Below are 13,224 nucleotides of genomic sequence, written 5' to 3' on the forward strand. Positions count from 1 at the left end.
AAAACTTCTAGAATTTGGAAAATTTTGTCTAAATAAACATTACGTTTCAAATTTTGAATAACAAGCCAAAAGAGTAAACAGAAAAACAATTTAGAGCAACACAAATTTCTAACAGAACTGAGAAGAGACGGAAACAACAAAAGAAAAAAACATGAAAATAGGGAATAAAACCATCTTCTGAAGGAAAGGGAACAATTTAGGATGAGGGTAAAGCAATTTGGTATTTACTTACTAATGAAAAGACAAATAACTATAAAAATAATTTAAAATTATAAGACTTGTAAAATTTAAGTAAATTTTGTCAAGGTAAAAACTTAAAGCACGGGCGGGGAGTGCACTTTTAACGATCTAAAACTTAAAAAAAGGTGAACAAGTGTTTTTAAAAAGAGACGAAATAGATTAAATTGAAAAATAAAGAAAATTGGCATTTCTCCCCCCCCCCCCAAAAAAATAAATAACCAGAAACATATTACATGTCTGTGTGAAAACAGAAAAGCTTAGAATTTACAACTAAACACTAGTTACAAAAATAAAAAACAGTTTTTAACAACACAAAATTATCCAAAAAATGAAAAAACTATTCAATCAAGTATAAATCAAAATCAAGGCGGTGGAAGTCACTAGGATGCAAAAAGCATCTTCTAACAATTTAAAACTGTCCCAAAAACTAACAACATTTTTAAAGTGTTAAAGTGATGGAATCTAGCATTAAATCGATTTTGGATTTTTCTCTAAATATCAAGAACGTTTAGTCCCATTCTTTTTTTTTTTTTTTGAAAATACACTCTTTATAAAAATTAATTTTCTTTTTTTGCAAACATGTTTACGATCTAGAAAGAACACTAAGCATATTTATATACGAAAAAAGTTAGCTTCCACAATTTTTTAAAGTGATTAGTTTTTGCAAATTTTTGTATCTGTCGCTTTTATTCTGTACTGACATCAATAATAAATGTACAGGTTTTTATTTTTTGCTTCCTTATGTTTCTTTTAAGGGGTTACATTGTCTTTTTGTTTAATACAAGCTCCATTTTACTGTAATGGCTTTTCCCCCATTTTTCGAACAGTCAGCCGTTTACTGCAATTAAAACTTCATTCTAATTAATGAGTAGATAATATATAATTGTATCAGAGTGTGTTAGTATGTATTTCATAATTGTTTTGTTAAAACAGTAGGACAAAAATTGAGGCCATAAAGAGAAAAGTGGACCATAAATGCTACATCGGCAAAAAAGTCACACTTCTGAAAGTTTAACTTTTAAACACACAAACGGCACTGCGTTTCTTCCAGAAATTACTGTTGCACTCGCATGCTACTGTGGATGAAATACCCGAAGTTTGAGGAACTAAAACAAGTCGTTGCAAGCATAACCGAAAATTTGTGGAATGATCTGCTTGGGGGGAAAATGGAACTAAAAACACATAGTTAAGTCAAAAACAATTTTATTCAATAACAATAAATATATCTTAAAACTTGAAATATCAACAATGGTAAATAAGCTACCTTTAAACCCACAAACATTTTGACAGAAAAATACCTCCCCCCCACACACACAAGAAACATTTTAGGAACACTTTTCAAAATACAGTATAGTTCAGTTCCAAAATTTTCTGACTTTTCAAACACTAGTCCTCCTTAAGTCCAATGCCTAAAATTAGAATAGTCCTGGTAAAACTTAAAATGAAAGTTTATACCACTCAGGATATTCCTTCCTTAATACTTGGCATATCAAAACTTGAAGGGTGGATCCATCTATATTATCCAACGTGAAAGTTGAATGCAGCTTGTGGCCAGCCGCCATGCTGAACCTCCCATAGACTTGACCTCTCGGATACCAACAATCGCCACATAAAGTGAAGAACAAATTACACTCGGACATCCAGTCCAACCAGACTCCAGGACACCTTTTAATACAATCTAGCGTGAAACTTTGACAGTCTTGTGACACCTATATAAAACAACATCAACTTCCGTGAAACAAACTCCAATCTTTCACTCTTTTATTTCCTTTATTGTGAAGCCTACATACTACAACATCAGCTTCCGTGAAAGAAACTCCAATCTTTCACTCTTTTATTTCCTTCACCACCAAAATATCTCAAGGTGACCGATGGAACCTCCCCGCTCCATTTAGCTGGGCACAATGAACTTATTTCCTACATTTTTCTAAAAATGAAGTCCACTCCACAACGTAGAACTGCCAAACTGGAGTACACCGCTCCAAGCAACACACCTAACTTTAGTTACGGTGACATCAAACTAAATTGTTAAGAGTGAGAGATTGATTAATTGGGTGCACTCGCTTAAATACATTTTCCAATCCCACCATGATGTGACGTTTATCGAATCACATGCATAAATTATCACTGTGAAACAACACAACACTGTTTATATTTTAACTGTGAAACTTTTTAAAATAGTTGTTAACATGCACTCAGCAAAAAGTCACTATTACGATTCTGTTGGAGTTTTTACTTTGGGTAACAATTCACCCACTGGTTAGATAACGGGATAATTTTCAATGTTTGTAATAACAATGAAATGAGTTACTACAACTGTCTTAAACTTTTGGAATTGTTTTCAAGCACTAAAATTTCATAATTTTGCCAACAATTACTATATTCAGTCAATGAAATGCTCACAATTTACTCGTTTCTCTTTCTTTTCGAAAATGAAACATGCAGAAAATTCTCGGTGAGGCATAGTCAAAATAAGAAACAATTCACAATTAGAAGTGCTATGCTAAAAAAAGAAAAAGTAGGGGAAAAAAAGGAAAAAGTAGGAAACAAAGGAGTGAGTTCCAAAAAGTAGGGAAAATAGGAACTCTTTGGGGTCTATGCTTTGAAGAAGCTACACATTCATGTAGATATTATCCAACACTTTTTGCTTACTAAACACAGTACAGCATATTGTCATACTGCATGTGTGTGTGAAAATATATAAAATGAAAAGCAAAAAAAAAAAAAGAAGAACTTACAGTTGTGAAAAGAAACTTATTTGTTTATATGAGATAATTCACTTTCTTTTTCCTCTTTGCATATTTCTAAAATTGGAACTAATGTTTAAAATAAAAGAAATAGGTATTTTTCTCTAATTTCATTTTTTTTCCCTTCTGTAAACTTAAAAGTCATCATTTACAGGTTCAGCACAATTTAGAAAATGCAATAGTGTCAATTTATACAACTAGTGCAAAGGTCCTCTTCTAATCTTTATACAACAAATTTTGACTAACAATTCAGCGAAATTCTCATTCGGCCAAAATTTGGAGTTCTATTCGGCAAAATTATCATTTGGGAGAAATTTGGAATTCCATTACTCAAAATTTGGAGTTTCATTTGCAAATTTATCATCATTTGGTGAAATTTGAAGTTCCCTTCAGCAAATTGAGAATTTCTGACCACCCATAAATTTAAATTCAGGGTGCCCCCGAACACACTACAGTTTATCTCAGTCAAGTAGTGTACTAATACAGTTGATTCTCTAATCAATCTATTCGGGACGAAAGACGTCGTCCCGAAGTCACATGAAGTCACCTAGCGCTGACTTTGCGTCAGTGCTAGGTGGTTCTTCAGAGACGAAAAACGCATCTTTGCGTTACGATAAGTAGTTCGCAGCGGGCCTAACGACGCTATTCTGCGTTTTGGATTTGGAACGAAATGTTTACTATTAGATGGTGTTACTTATCCATGTTCCGTTCAAATGATGGCTCTCCTGCATTAGTATTTCTCTGTATGACGTCAGAATGGGGTCTGTCAAGTGTCTGTGATTGATTGGATTTCGTGAAAGAAAATATAAACATTTGTTCTCAAGTGAGAAGGGAAACGTATACTCATTTTGAAGTGGCTCTTTCTAGTTTCGGTTCCATTTATAATGGATTGGAGGGGAGATATTCTAGCAAGAGATTTTACTTTTATGCTTATTTGGTAGCCATGGTGAACGCGTTATCTTTCCAAGGACGAGATATCTTAATTTATGACTGATCCATCTATGGATCTTTCGGGTCACATTGATACAAGTACAGTACAACCTCAATATCTCAAATCTCTGGGAACGGGAAAATTTTTCGTGATATCGAGTTTTTGAGTTATCAAGGTTTTAAAAAAATTACACTAGTAACTCTCACATTTACACACACGTAGGCTATATGCATTTATATATGTACTATGGGACCACTTCGAATTACGATCAATAAAGTAGTCCTCAATATTTCACTAGATTTGAAATCTTCTAATTGTCAAAAGTGCACTGAATGAGATTTTGAAATGAACAACAATTTCAACTTTGTTTTTTCACCTAAAAATTTAAAAATTCTAATTTTATCTTTAACCAGTAACCTCCCATTCAAAAAGTTCTCAGTAGCCATTTTGTAGGAGTTAAAAAAGCTGAATGATGAAAATGAAGAACGCATTTTCCGTTTTCGCTTGAAAACTGACGGACGAAAAATCGAACCCCTTTCCTCAAAGTGGACAACATGTTCGAGAGAAATGCACACAGACTCTAAACTCTGGGGAAAACACAGCACCCCCTTCATACCAACACTCCCCTATTATCTTGCCTGAAGCCCCTATTCACAAAATTTCCAAGAAAAGGGATGAAAAACGTTAAGGAATTGTCTCTGAACTGGTTTTGCTACAAAAATTGCCAAAGCAAAACGACAATTGAAACTTGCTTCTGTGCAAAAATTGACATATCAAGGGTTTTGAGAAATAATTTTCGAGATAACTATGGAAAATACATAGGGGTTTTCATGGAAAATGCTGGGGAAAATTTTTGTTTCGAGACATCAAGGGTTTCGAGATATCAAGGTTTGACTGTATAAATTATTTTTGTTGGAGTTCTTTATACAGTAGTTACTTTTGAAAATCATACGCTGAAAAAGAAGGCAAAGAACTTAGATGCAGATGTGTAATTTGCTCAAAGCAAAATAAAAGACTTAACACTATGTATGAGTGTCAAATGCTCAATGCGCATTTATCTATGCTTCGAAATTTTTCATGCTGCTTTAAAATATTAATTGTTATAATATTCTTCAAGTATTTCATAATATTAAGCGCAAATATTTTTCCTGTCTTGTAGAAAATAAGTTGTTTAATTTTGGTACTTTTAGTTATTGTAAAAACAATATATTTTGCATTTTTATTGTTAAATATCAATTATTTTCATCCAATTTTTTGTTATGATTAAAATTTTGATATATTTTATCACATATTTAAAAATGGTTTCATTTCTGCTTAAAGTATACATTTTATCCATTATTATGTACGCGTACTTTCCGAAATTGCGTAGTAGGCTTAGTGGGAGAAATTGCCCCGGCCTGTGCGCACAGTCAGTGTGTAACAGCTGCCGTCCTGAGGGAGCGCTATCTTCTGCGTACTGCCGTCCCGAACGGGTGAAGGACTCAAGAGACCACAAAAAACCGTTCTTAAGTAGGATGGTCCATTAAATAGAATACTTTCAAAACTGCAGTGGAGCATCAGAGACCATGAAAAGTGTCTTTAAATAGAGAAAGACATTGAACAGATAACCAACTATACTTAAATAAGTTTTTAGTCAACAATAAAAAGAATATAAGAACAACAATATGTGCACTAAGGTTAAAAAGTTACGTTATAAAAGGTAGCTAAAACATTTATTTTTGCTACATAAAATATTTATGTTAAAGATGACTTACCATTCCAGTTGCATTACAATGATCACAACGCACTAGTTTTGTTCCTGGAAGACAACAGGTGCCTTTGCACTGAGGACATGTATCAACAACATTCACTCGGGTATGTTTTTCAGCACCTTGTGCAGCTTCATGGAATTCTAGATCTAAAATAATCTGTAAATAAGTTTTAAAAAATAACTATGATACACTAATAGAACTAACAACTTCAGTATGCATTAGCGAACTTGATACTTAAAAAGTTACTTTACAGAAAACAAGTTATCATCCGCATAATATAGCAAGTTAAATTTTTGTCTGAAATTTTTTTAAATACTCACTTAAAAATCTGTTAATATTACACAACGTTTTTAAAAGAATATAAAGTATTCGTTTTTGAGTTCAAGTGAAGTTAGTAGTAAAACTGTGGCAAGTACTTTATGAATACATTTTTATTTTAAGTCCAAAAAAAAACAAGTAGTTATTCTAATAATCATTAAACAGCACAATTGTTAAGATAAAAATGAGAGAAATGCAAGTGTGAGAGGGGGAAAATGAATGAGATAGAAATTTTTTTAATATTTAAAATGGAATTTCTCTGAAAATCTTTAACAATTGCTTAAAGCTATTAGCCTTAAGCATATAAAGTTAAGTAGCTAGTATCTCTTTAAGTGCAAAATCAGGAGACTTTAAATAAACATGGAGTTTTTTTTGCAACAAAAAACACCAACTTATATCTGTAAACCATCTTCTTAATAATGAAACATTTATTCTTTTCATTGATGACAGAAGATGATTATATCAGTGATAACAAAAGAAAATGCATATAATATTTATTTTCTTTGAATTAATGATGCTGAAAATATATATAATATTCTTTTATTAAACAATGAACAGGCTTTTAAGTAAAGATTATGCATTTCAACACATAGAAAATGTGTGAGTGGTTGAATACAGAAAAAGTGTAAATGTGAAACTGAAAAGGCTGAAAAAGAAAAAAAAACTAAGAAAATTTTGTTTCATGCATTTTATGGGCAATTTTTGTTTACATCATTACTTAGTAAAAAAGTGAATTTCTTACAAAAGCAAATAAAAATAATCTTCCTTTTTTTTTTTTTTTTTTTTGCTCATGCAGTTTACTCCATCTATCATGGATAAAGTAAATACATACAAAAAATGTCTTTAGTTTTAAAAAGTGATACTATACAAAATTATGCATGTCTCACAATCCTATTATTCTGAGTTTTAAACTAAATAAAAGACTTTTTGATTATTCTTAGCCAGAAGCAAATATAAATACTTACTTGTTCAGAAGCACCATGTCCAAAATTACTGTCAGCATAATCAAAATCTGACATTTTGGGCCGAAATTTTAAGTCTCCGAAAATTCTGCGAAATAAATCTTCCGGGTCAATTGAAGAATGAAAATGAAATTCATCTTCTGAAGGTCTCTGACCACCAAATTCAGCCTGTGTGCCCCATTGATCATATTCTTTTCTCTTACTGTCATCCCCAAGAACCTAAAAAATATAAAAGAAGTTTTGTATATGCATTTTTTTACAAAAACAAAATGAAACTATGAACAAAAAAATCAGCTTTTTGTAAATTAGTGGTGCCCAACTTTCTTTACCCATGGTATACACCTCATACAAAGTTCAACCTTGTGAGCCAGTGCACAAATAAAATTTAAATATATTTAAGGGTTTACCATTACTGTTAGTTGAAAAATCAAAAAATCCAAGACGTTTTAAGAATAATAAAACTAAGCCTATAAAATACCGTTCTAATATGAAATCATGGATAACAGCGCATCTTTTTGAAGAATGGCTGCTAGATCTCAATCACACGTACAGTAATTTCCGGAAGAAACGCCGCGGCGCATACGTGTTTAAAAGTAAAATTTTATTCAGCTGCGGCGTTTCTAGCGCTGCGGCATTTAGAAGCGAAAAAAAAAAAAATCCGGCCGCGAATCCAAACAAGCAAGCTGGGAAAAAGGAGATTTCAGGTTTCCTCCTCGTTTTTCCCCTCCTACTCATTCCATGAAATAGACTGAACTACACCCCACCCGTTTGGTGAAATGGATTGATCCATACCTGTTTCGGCGGGAGCGCGCTAGGAGCGAGCACGTGGCGTGATATTTGTTGCATTCTTTCGCTCGCATATCTCTCGCTTGTATCTTTCTTCGCTCTCCTCAACTCTTTCGCTTGTATTGCAGCTTCTTGCAGCGCTCGCTGAGCGAAAAGTGAATTTTTGTCAGTCGCACCTCTAAATTTATTTACGATGGCCCCTAAGCGACATCGCAGTTACACTGCAGGATTCAAATTGACAGTCATCGGTAGAGCTGCTGAAATTGGTAACAGGGCGGCTGGAAGAGAATTCGACGTAGATGAGAGATGTGTTCGTCGCTGGCGCTTGGAGAAGGAAAATTTGGAAAAGATGCAAAAATCGAAACGTGCGAGACTGAGCGGAACTGTGAAATGGCCCCAACTAGAAACGCAACTTGCCGCATGGATAAAAGAGCAGAGGGAAAAGGGCTTTCCCGTATCAACAATAAAAGTTCGCCTGCAAGCCAAGAAAATGGCTCAGTTAATGAACGTGAAAGATTTCAAAGGCGGGCCATGCTGGTGTTATCGTTTCATGGCTCGTCACAAAATTTCCATTCGCTGTAAAACGACGACTAGTCAACAGTTACCTAGTGACTGGCAGGAAAAAAAAACTGCCTTCTTGGATTTCGTCAAAAATTCAGTCGAGAATGGGAAGTTCTCGCTTTCGCAAATCATCAACATGGATGAAACGCCTTTGACGTTCGACTGCCCGGCAAACAGAACTGTCGACCAGACTGGTGTAAAAACTGTGTCCATCACTACGACTGGTCACGAGAAGACCTCATTCACTTGCGTGTTGGCTTGTGCTGCTGACGGTGCAAAATTAAACCCTCTTCTAATATTTAAGAGGAAAACAATACCAAATGGAAATTTCCCCAAGGACGTCATCATCACGGCGAACGAAAAAGGGTGGATGAACGAGGCCGTGATGATGGAATGGCTCGAAAGTGTTTGGCGGCGCCGGAAAGGAGCCTTTTTCCAGCCTAAGGGCCTACTGGTGATGGACAGTATGCGGTCCCACCTGCTGGATACTGTCAAAACAAAGTGCAAAGCACTCTCGGCCACGTTAGCCATAATTCCTGCCGGCCTGACCAAAGTTCTACAACCATTGGACTTATCGGTGAACAAGGCCTTCAAAGCTGAAATGCGACGGCAGTGGGAGGCTTGGATGAGTGACGGTTTACATTCCTTCACTAAGGGGGGGAAAATGCGCCGTGCCTCCTATGAAGAAGTTGCCACTTGGGTGTCAACCTCGTGGAATTGTGTGATAGAAAAAATAATCATGTCTGGATTCAGATAAGCAGGCATTTGTGTTAGTGAAAATGACTTTGTTGAGGATGATGATGAGGTTGATGAACCTGAACCTCACATAGTGTCATCTACCAATATAGATGAGGACATGTTAAAATTGTTTAATTCCGATACGGAAGAATCAGATTTTGAAGGTTTTTAATGTGTGTAATGCTTGAAAATATATCTTTTTATTTATGTCAAAATGTGGTTTGTTTAATTTATAGCAAAATTTGTTTATGTGTTTTTATTTGTCAGAATATGTGTTAAAACTGTTAAAATCACTTTCCATCAATGCATTTACTTAATTACTACCGGCGTTTATCGTTTTTATAAAGGTAAGTTCATTGATAATTAAGTTTTTAGCTTCGTTAGTATGCGGCGTTTACGGTGATGCGGCGCTTCTGTGCATTTCAAAAATTTTTAAAGCGTTTTTTGGGGAGTGCGGCGTTTACGCCGATGCGGCGTTTCTTCCGGAAATTACTGTACTAAGGAAAAACCAGAAAAATCATCCTGTTTATTGATAACTGCTCGGCTCATAAATCAACACATGCTATGGAAAGTGTCGAGGTTGTTTTTTTCCCTCCAAATATGACCTCAGTAGTACAACCAGTGGATCAAGGCATAATTAAAAACTGAAGCATTTTTTTACAGAAGTCTACTTGTTTAACACCATCTTACTGAATCTTCCCAAAAGCTTCCCATCACCCTCCTGGGTGCATCAAAAATGTGTTCAAATAAATTGTCCAAAGCTAACCAAAAAACAATAGCAAATTGTTTCCGGGAGGGAGGATTCATCAGGAGCGCTATCCCTTGCAACTCTCTCTCTCTTTTTTGATAACAAAGATTTTCTTCCCCCAGTTGCATGAGAAGATAGCATTGATTTTAATGATTACGTCAACATCCATGAAAACATTGAGATCTGATGCAGATATTTTATCCGAAGTCTTAACACTAGAATTATGGAAGGGGTCATTTTGACACCAAGCAAACTTTTCTTGCTAACTGCTCTTCTATATTTTTACTAAATTTTTAATCATTCTTAGCTTTTCCTAAATCATTGCGCTGTGTGATAAAAAAAATATTTTTTGAGCCCCACTTGGAAGATTATACCTAGAATTACGGTAAGTGTCATTTTGACCCCTTTGAGAAAAAGGAAATGCTAATGCATTTCATCACAGTATATATTTGTTGTGTAAGCTATATTTGTTTTTGTCAACTAAGCAACAAACAAAAAATAATAAAAGGGTGTTCTGCTAGATGATTTGTTTTTTTATTCATTTTTGATAAAATAGTTTGTTTTAATTACGTGACTTTTTGTTTTTGTAAAAGCACAATATTGTCTCGTAAAAGAGAGCTAAGGCAAGACGAAATTGGTAAAATGCTGTAGGAACTAGACGCTCTAGATCAAATAGGAAGGAAATACTCCCTGAAATTCCCTCATGCTCCTCTGGCCAGTATATTATATATCTTCCACGATATTTTGGACTGAGCAGTAATAAATGCCTGAATTTTGTTCACGACATGTACAAAAGAAAGTATCAGCGGAAGGATTTTTTTAATTACTTTTACCAGAAGAAGAACTCTGAGATGAACATATACCAAGTATAAACAAACTTTTTCTAGCTGTAGGTACATTTATGTAGGTGGAAGATACAGAGGAATAAAAAAAAGAACAAAGATATATCAAACAAAGGAATGTAAGGGTAAAAGAAAACTGAACTTTGTGCCACTGTCAGATATCTGTGTGTTGATTTTGTGCATAGATTGGTTGGTTGGTTTGTTTAATTTTTATGGCGCAAGAGCCCTTCAGGGCTATACTGCGCCAAACGTTTTTTTTGGATAAAATACATAGATAAGTATAGGAGTAAGCGTGTTTTCAGGTGAGAGCTATAAACATAGGTAGTTTAAAGTAATAAAAAACAAGTAGACATTAAAAACATTTAAATAACGTATGAAATAATATGTTGGATAAAACACCTTGAATAACAAGAAAAAGACAAATCACATTTTAACGGCACAAATACTAAATTAAAAGGGAGAATCCAATCTCCTGGAGGAAGGAGTACAAATTGCAATGGGGTGGGTCCCCCAGCAACTCCTTCAAAGAGGGGTTAAAATTATTAAAATATTTAAAACGTGTTTGGTTAAAATTAGGGCAGTTACTTAAAATATGTAACACTGTCTGATTCACATTACATGTAATGCACGTTGGAGCTGGTTCGCGACATAAGAGGTATTTGTGAGTGAACCTTGTGTGACCAATGCGAAGTCGAGCTAGTAATACTTGTTGTCTCCTGGTAAGTTGTACAGATGTGAAACCTTTAGCCGAGGGCTGGATGGAATGTAATTTATTTTGTGTTTCAAGATTCCAGGACCGCTGCCAATGCGTGTTAAGACATTCAGAAATTACGTTTTTAATGTCGTCAAAAGGGACAGTGTCATCAACCAGGATACTTGCGGCTCTGGCAGCTGAATCGGCTGCTTCATTGCCTGCAATTCCCACATGACCAGGGACCCAACAGAAGAGAACATGAAATTGGTTTTTTATAAGATTTTTGTATAAATGATATGACTGAAGGACAATAGGGTGGCTGTTATTGTTGCAGTGAGTGATGGCTTCCACTGAACTCTTTGAGTCAGTGTATATCACCCATTTTTTGTAATTGGATTGGGTTATGGATTGGAGAGATGTAGATATGGCTTTTATTTCTGAAGTAAATACAGAGCAAGATGGGTTTAATTTTTCTGCCGTAACGTGACCATCCACTATTGTAGAAAAGCCGACGTGTTCGTTTCCTTTTGATCCGTCAGTGAAAATGACATGGTAATCAGAATATTTACATTTTGTATCAGAAAATATTTGCTGGTAAGCAGCATTAGAGGTAGTCTCTTTAGGGAATTTAGCCAGGTCATTGATGGTTGATATATTTACTTCGCACCATGGTTCAATTAGTTCTATTTTATTAAGAGTATTTAAATCTGACAGCTGCAAATCTAAGAGCACCCGGCGCATTCGGATCCCAAAAGTTGGGGTTGCAGAAGGACGATGAAGAAATAAGACAACATTAGATGGATTAAAAATATGAAGGTGTAAAGGGTGATCAGTGTAAGGTTTTGTTTTGAAGTAGAAGTTCAAGGAAAGTTTGAGGCGTCTATTGTTTAAAGAATGTTCATGAGCAAGAATATGGAGACTGTTGATAGGTGAGGTTCGGAATGCTCCTGTGCAGATGCGCAGTGCCTGATTATGTATTGGATCCAGACTTTTCAGGTAGGTTTTTGCCGCGGAGCCATAAATTTGGCATCCATAATCAAGTTTCGAGCGTATAAGAGCCCTGTATATTCTTAACAGAGACTCTGTATCAGCACCCCAAGAAGTGTTCGCTAAGACTTTAAGGATATTTAATTTCAGTAAACATTTCTTTTTTAGCTCTTGTATATGCGGTATAAATTTAAGTTTATTATCAAGTGTGAGACCAAGGAATTTTCCTTGGTCTTTTACAGCTATTGGTTGATTGTTAAGGAGAAGACTTGGATCAGGGTGAAGCCCTCTTTTACGGCAGAAGTGGATGCAGAAGGTTTTTTGAGCAGAGAAAGTGAAGCCATTTTCCTCTGCCCATTGTGATACTTTATTTATAGCTATTTGAAGTTGTCTTTCAATGATACTCATGCTCGATGAAGAGAAATAAATTTGAAAGTCATCAACGAACATGGTACCCTTGACAGCGGGAGGCAATTGTTCGATTAAATTGTTGATTGCTACTACAAAAAGAGTTACGCTTAGTACACTTCCCTGGGGAACTCCTTCTTCTTGAGTGAAGGTATCTGACAAAACAGACTTGACACGTACGCGAAAAGTTCGATCTCTAAGAAAATTAGAGAGAAAGATGGGTAGATTACCTCGTAACCCATACTCGTGCAGGGTTTTGAGAATGCCATATCTCCAGGTACGGTCATATGCTTTTTCAATGTCAAAAAATACGCTCACAAGATGTTTTCGTTTGAGAAATGCTTCTCTTATTGATGTTTCGAGAAGCAGTAGGTTGTCTATGGTACATCTGCCGCGCCTGAATCCACTTTGATATGAAGATAGCAGATGGCAAGACTCCAAAATGTACATGAGCCTGGCGTTTACCATCCGCTCCATTACTTTGCAAAGGCAGCTTGTGAGAGCTATAGGT

The 13,224-nt window shown here is 35.2% G+C and overlaps 1 protein-coding gene across 1 annotated transcript in view; it reads right to left on the reverse strand.

Annotated features, from left to right (window-relative positions):
• Positions 1–13,224, reverse strand: part of LOC129229374 (protein tumorous imaginal discs, mitochondrial-like) — a 100,599-nt gene that overhangs the window by 34,838 nt on the left and 52,537 nt on the right. The window contains exons 4-5 of the mRNA XM_054863666.1: positions 6,953–7,168; positions 5,673–5,825 (exon numbers count right to left, since the gene is read on the reverse strand). Of these exons, the coding sequence (XP_054719641.1) occupies positions 5,673–5,825; positions 6,953–7,168 (369 nt within the window). The remainder of the gene's footprint in view (positions 1–5,672; positions 5,826–6,952; positions 7,169–13,224) is intronic.

The sequence above is a fragment of the Uloborus diversus genome, chromosome 9 (assembly GCF_026930045.1).
Source record: "Uloborus diversus isolate 005 chromosome 9, Udiv.v.3.1, whole genome shotgun sequence".
NCBI lineage: Eukaryota > Metazoa > Arthropoda > Arachnida > Araneae > Uloboridae > Uloborus > Uloborus diversus.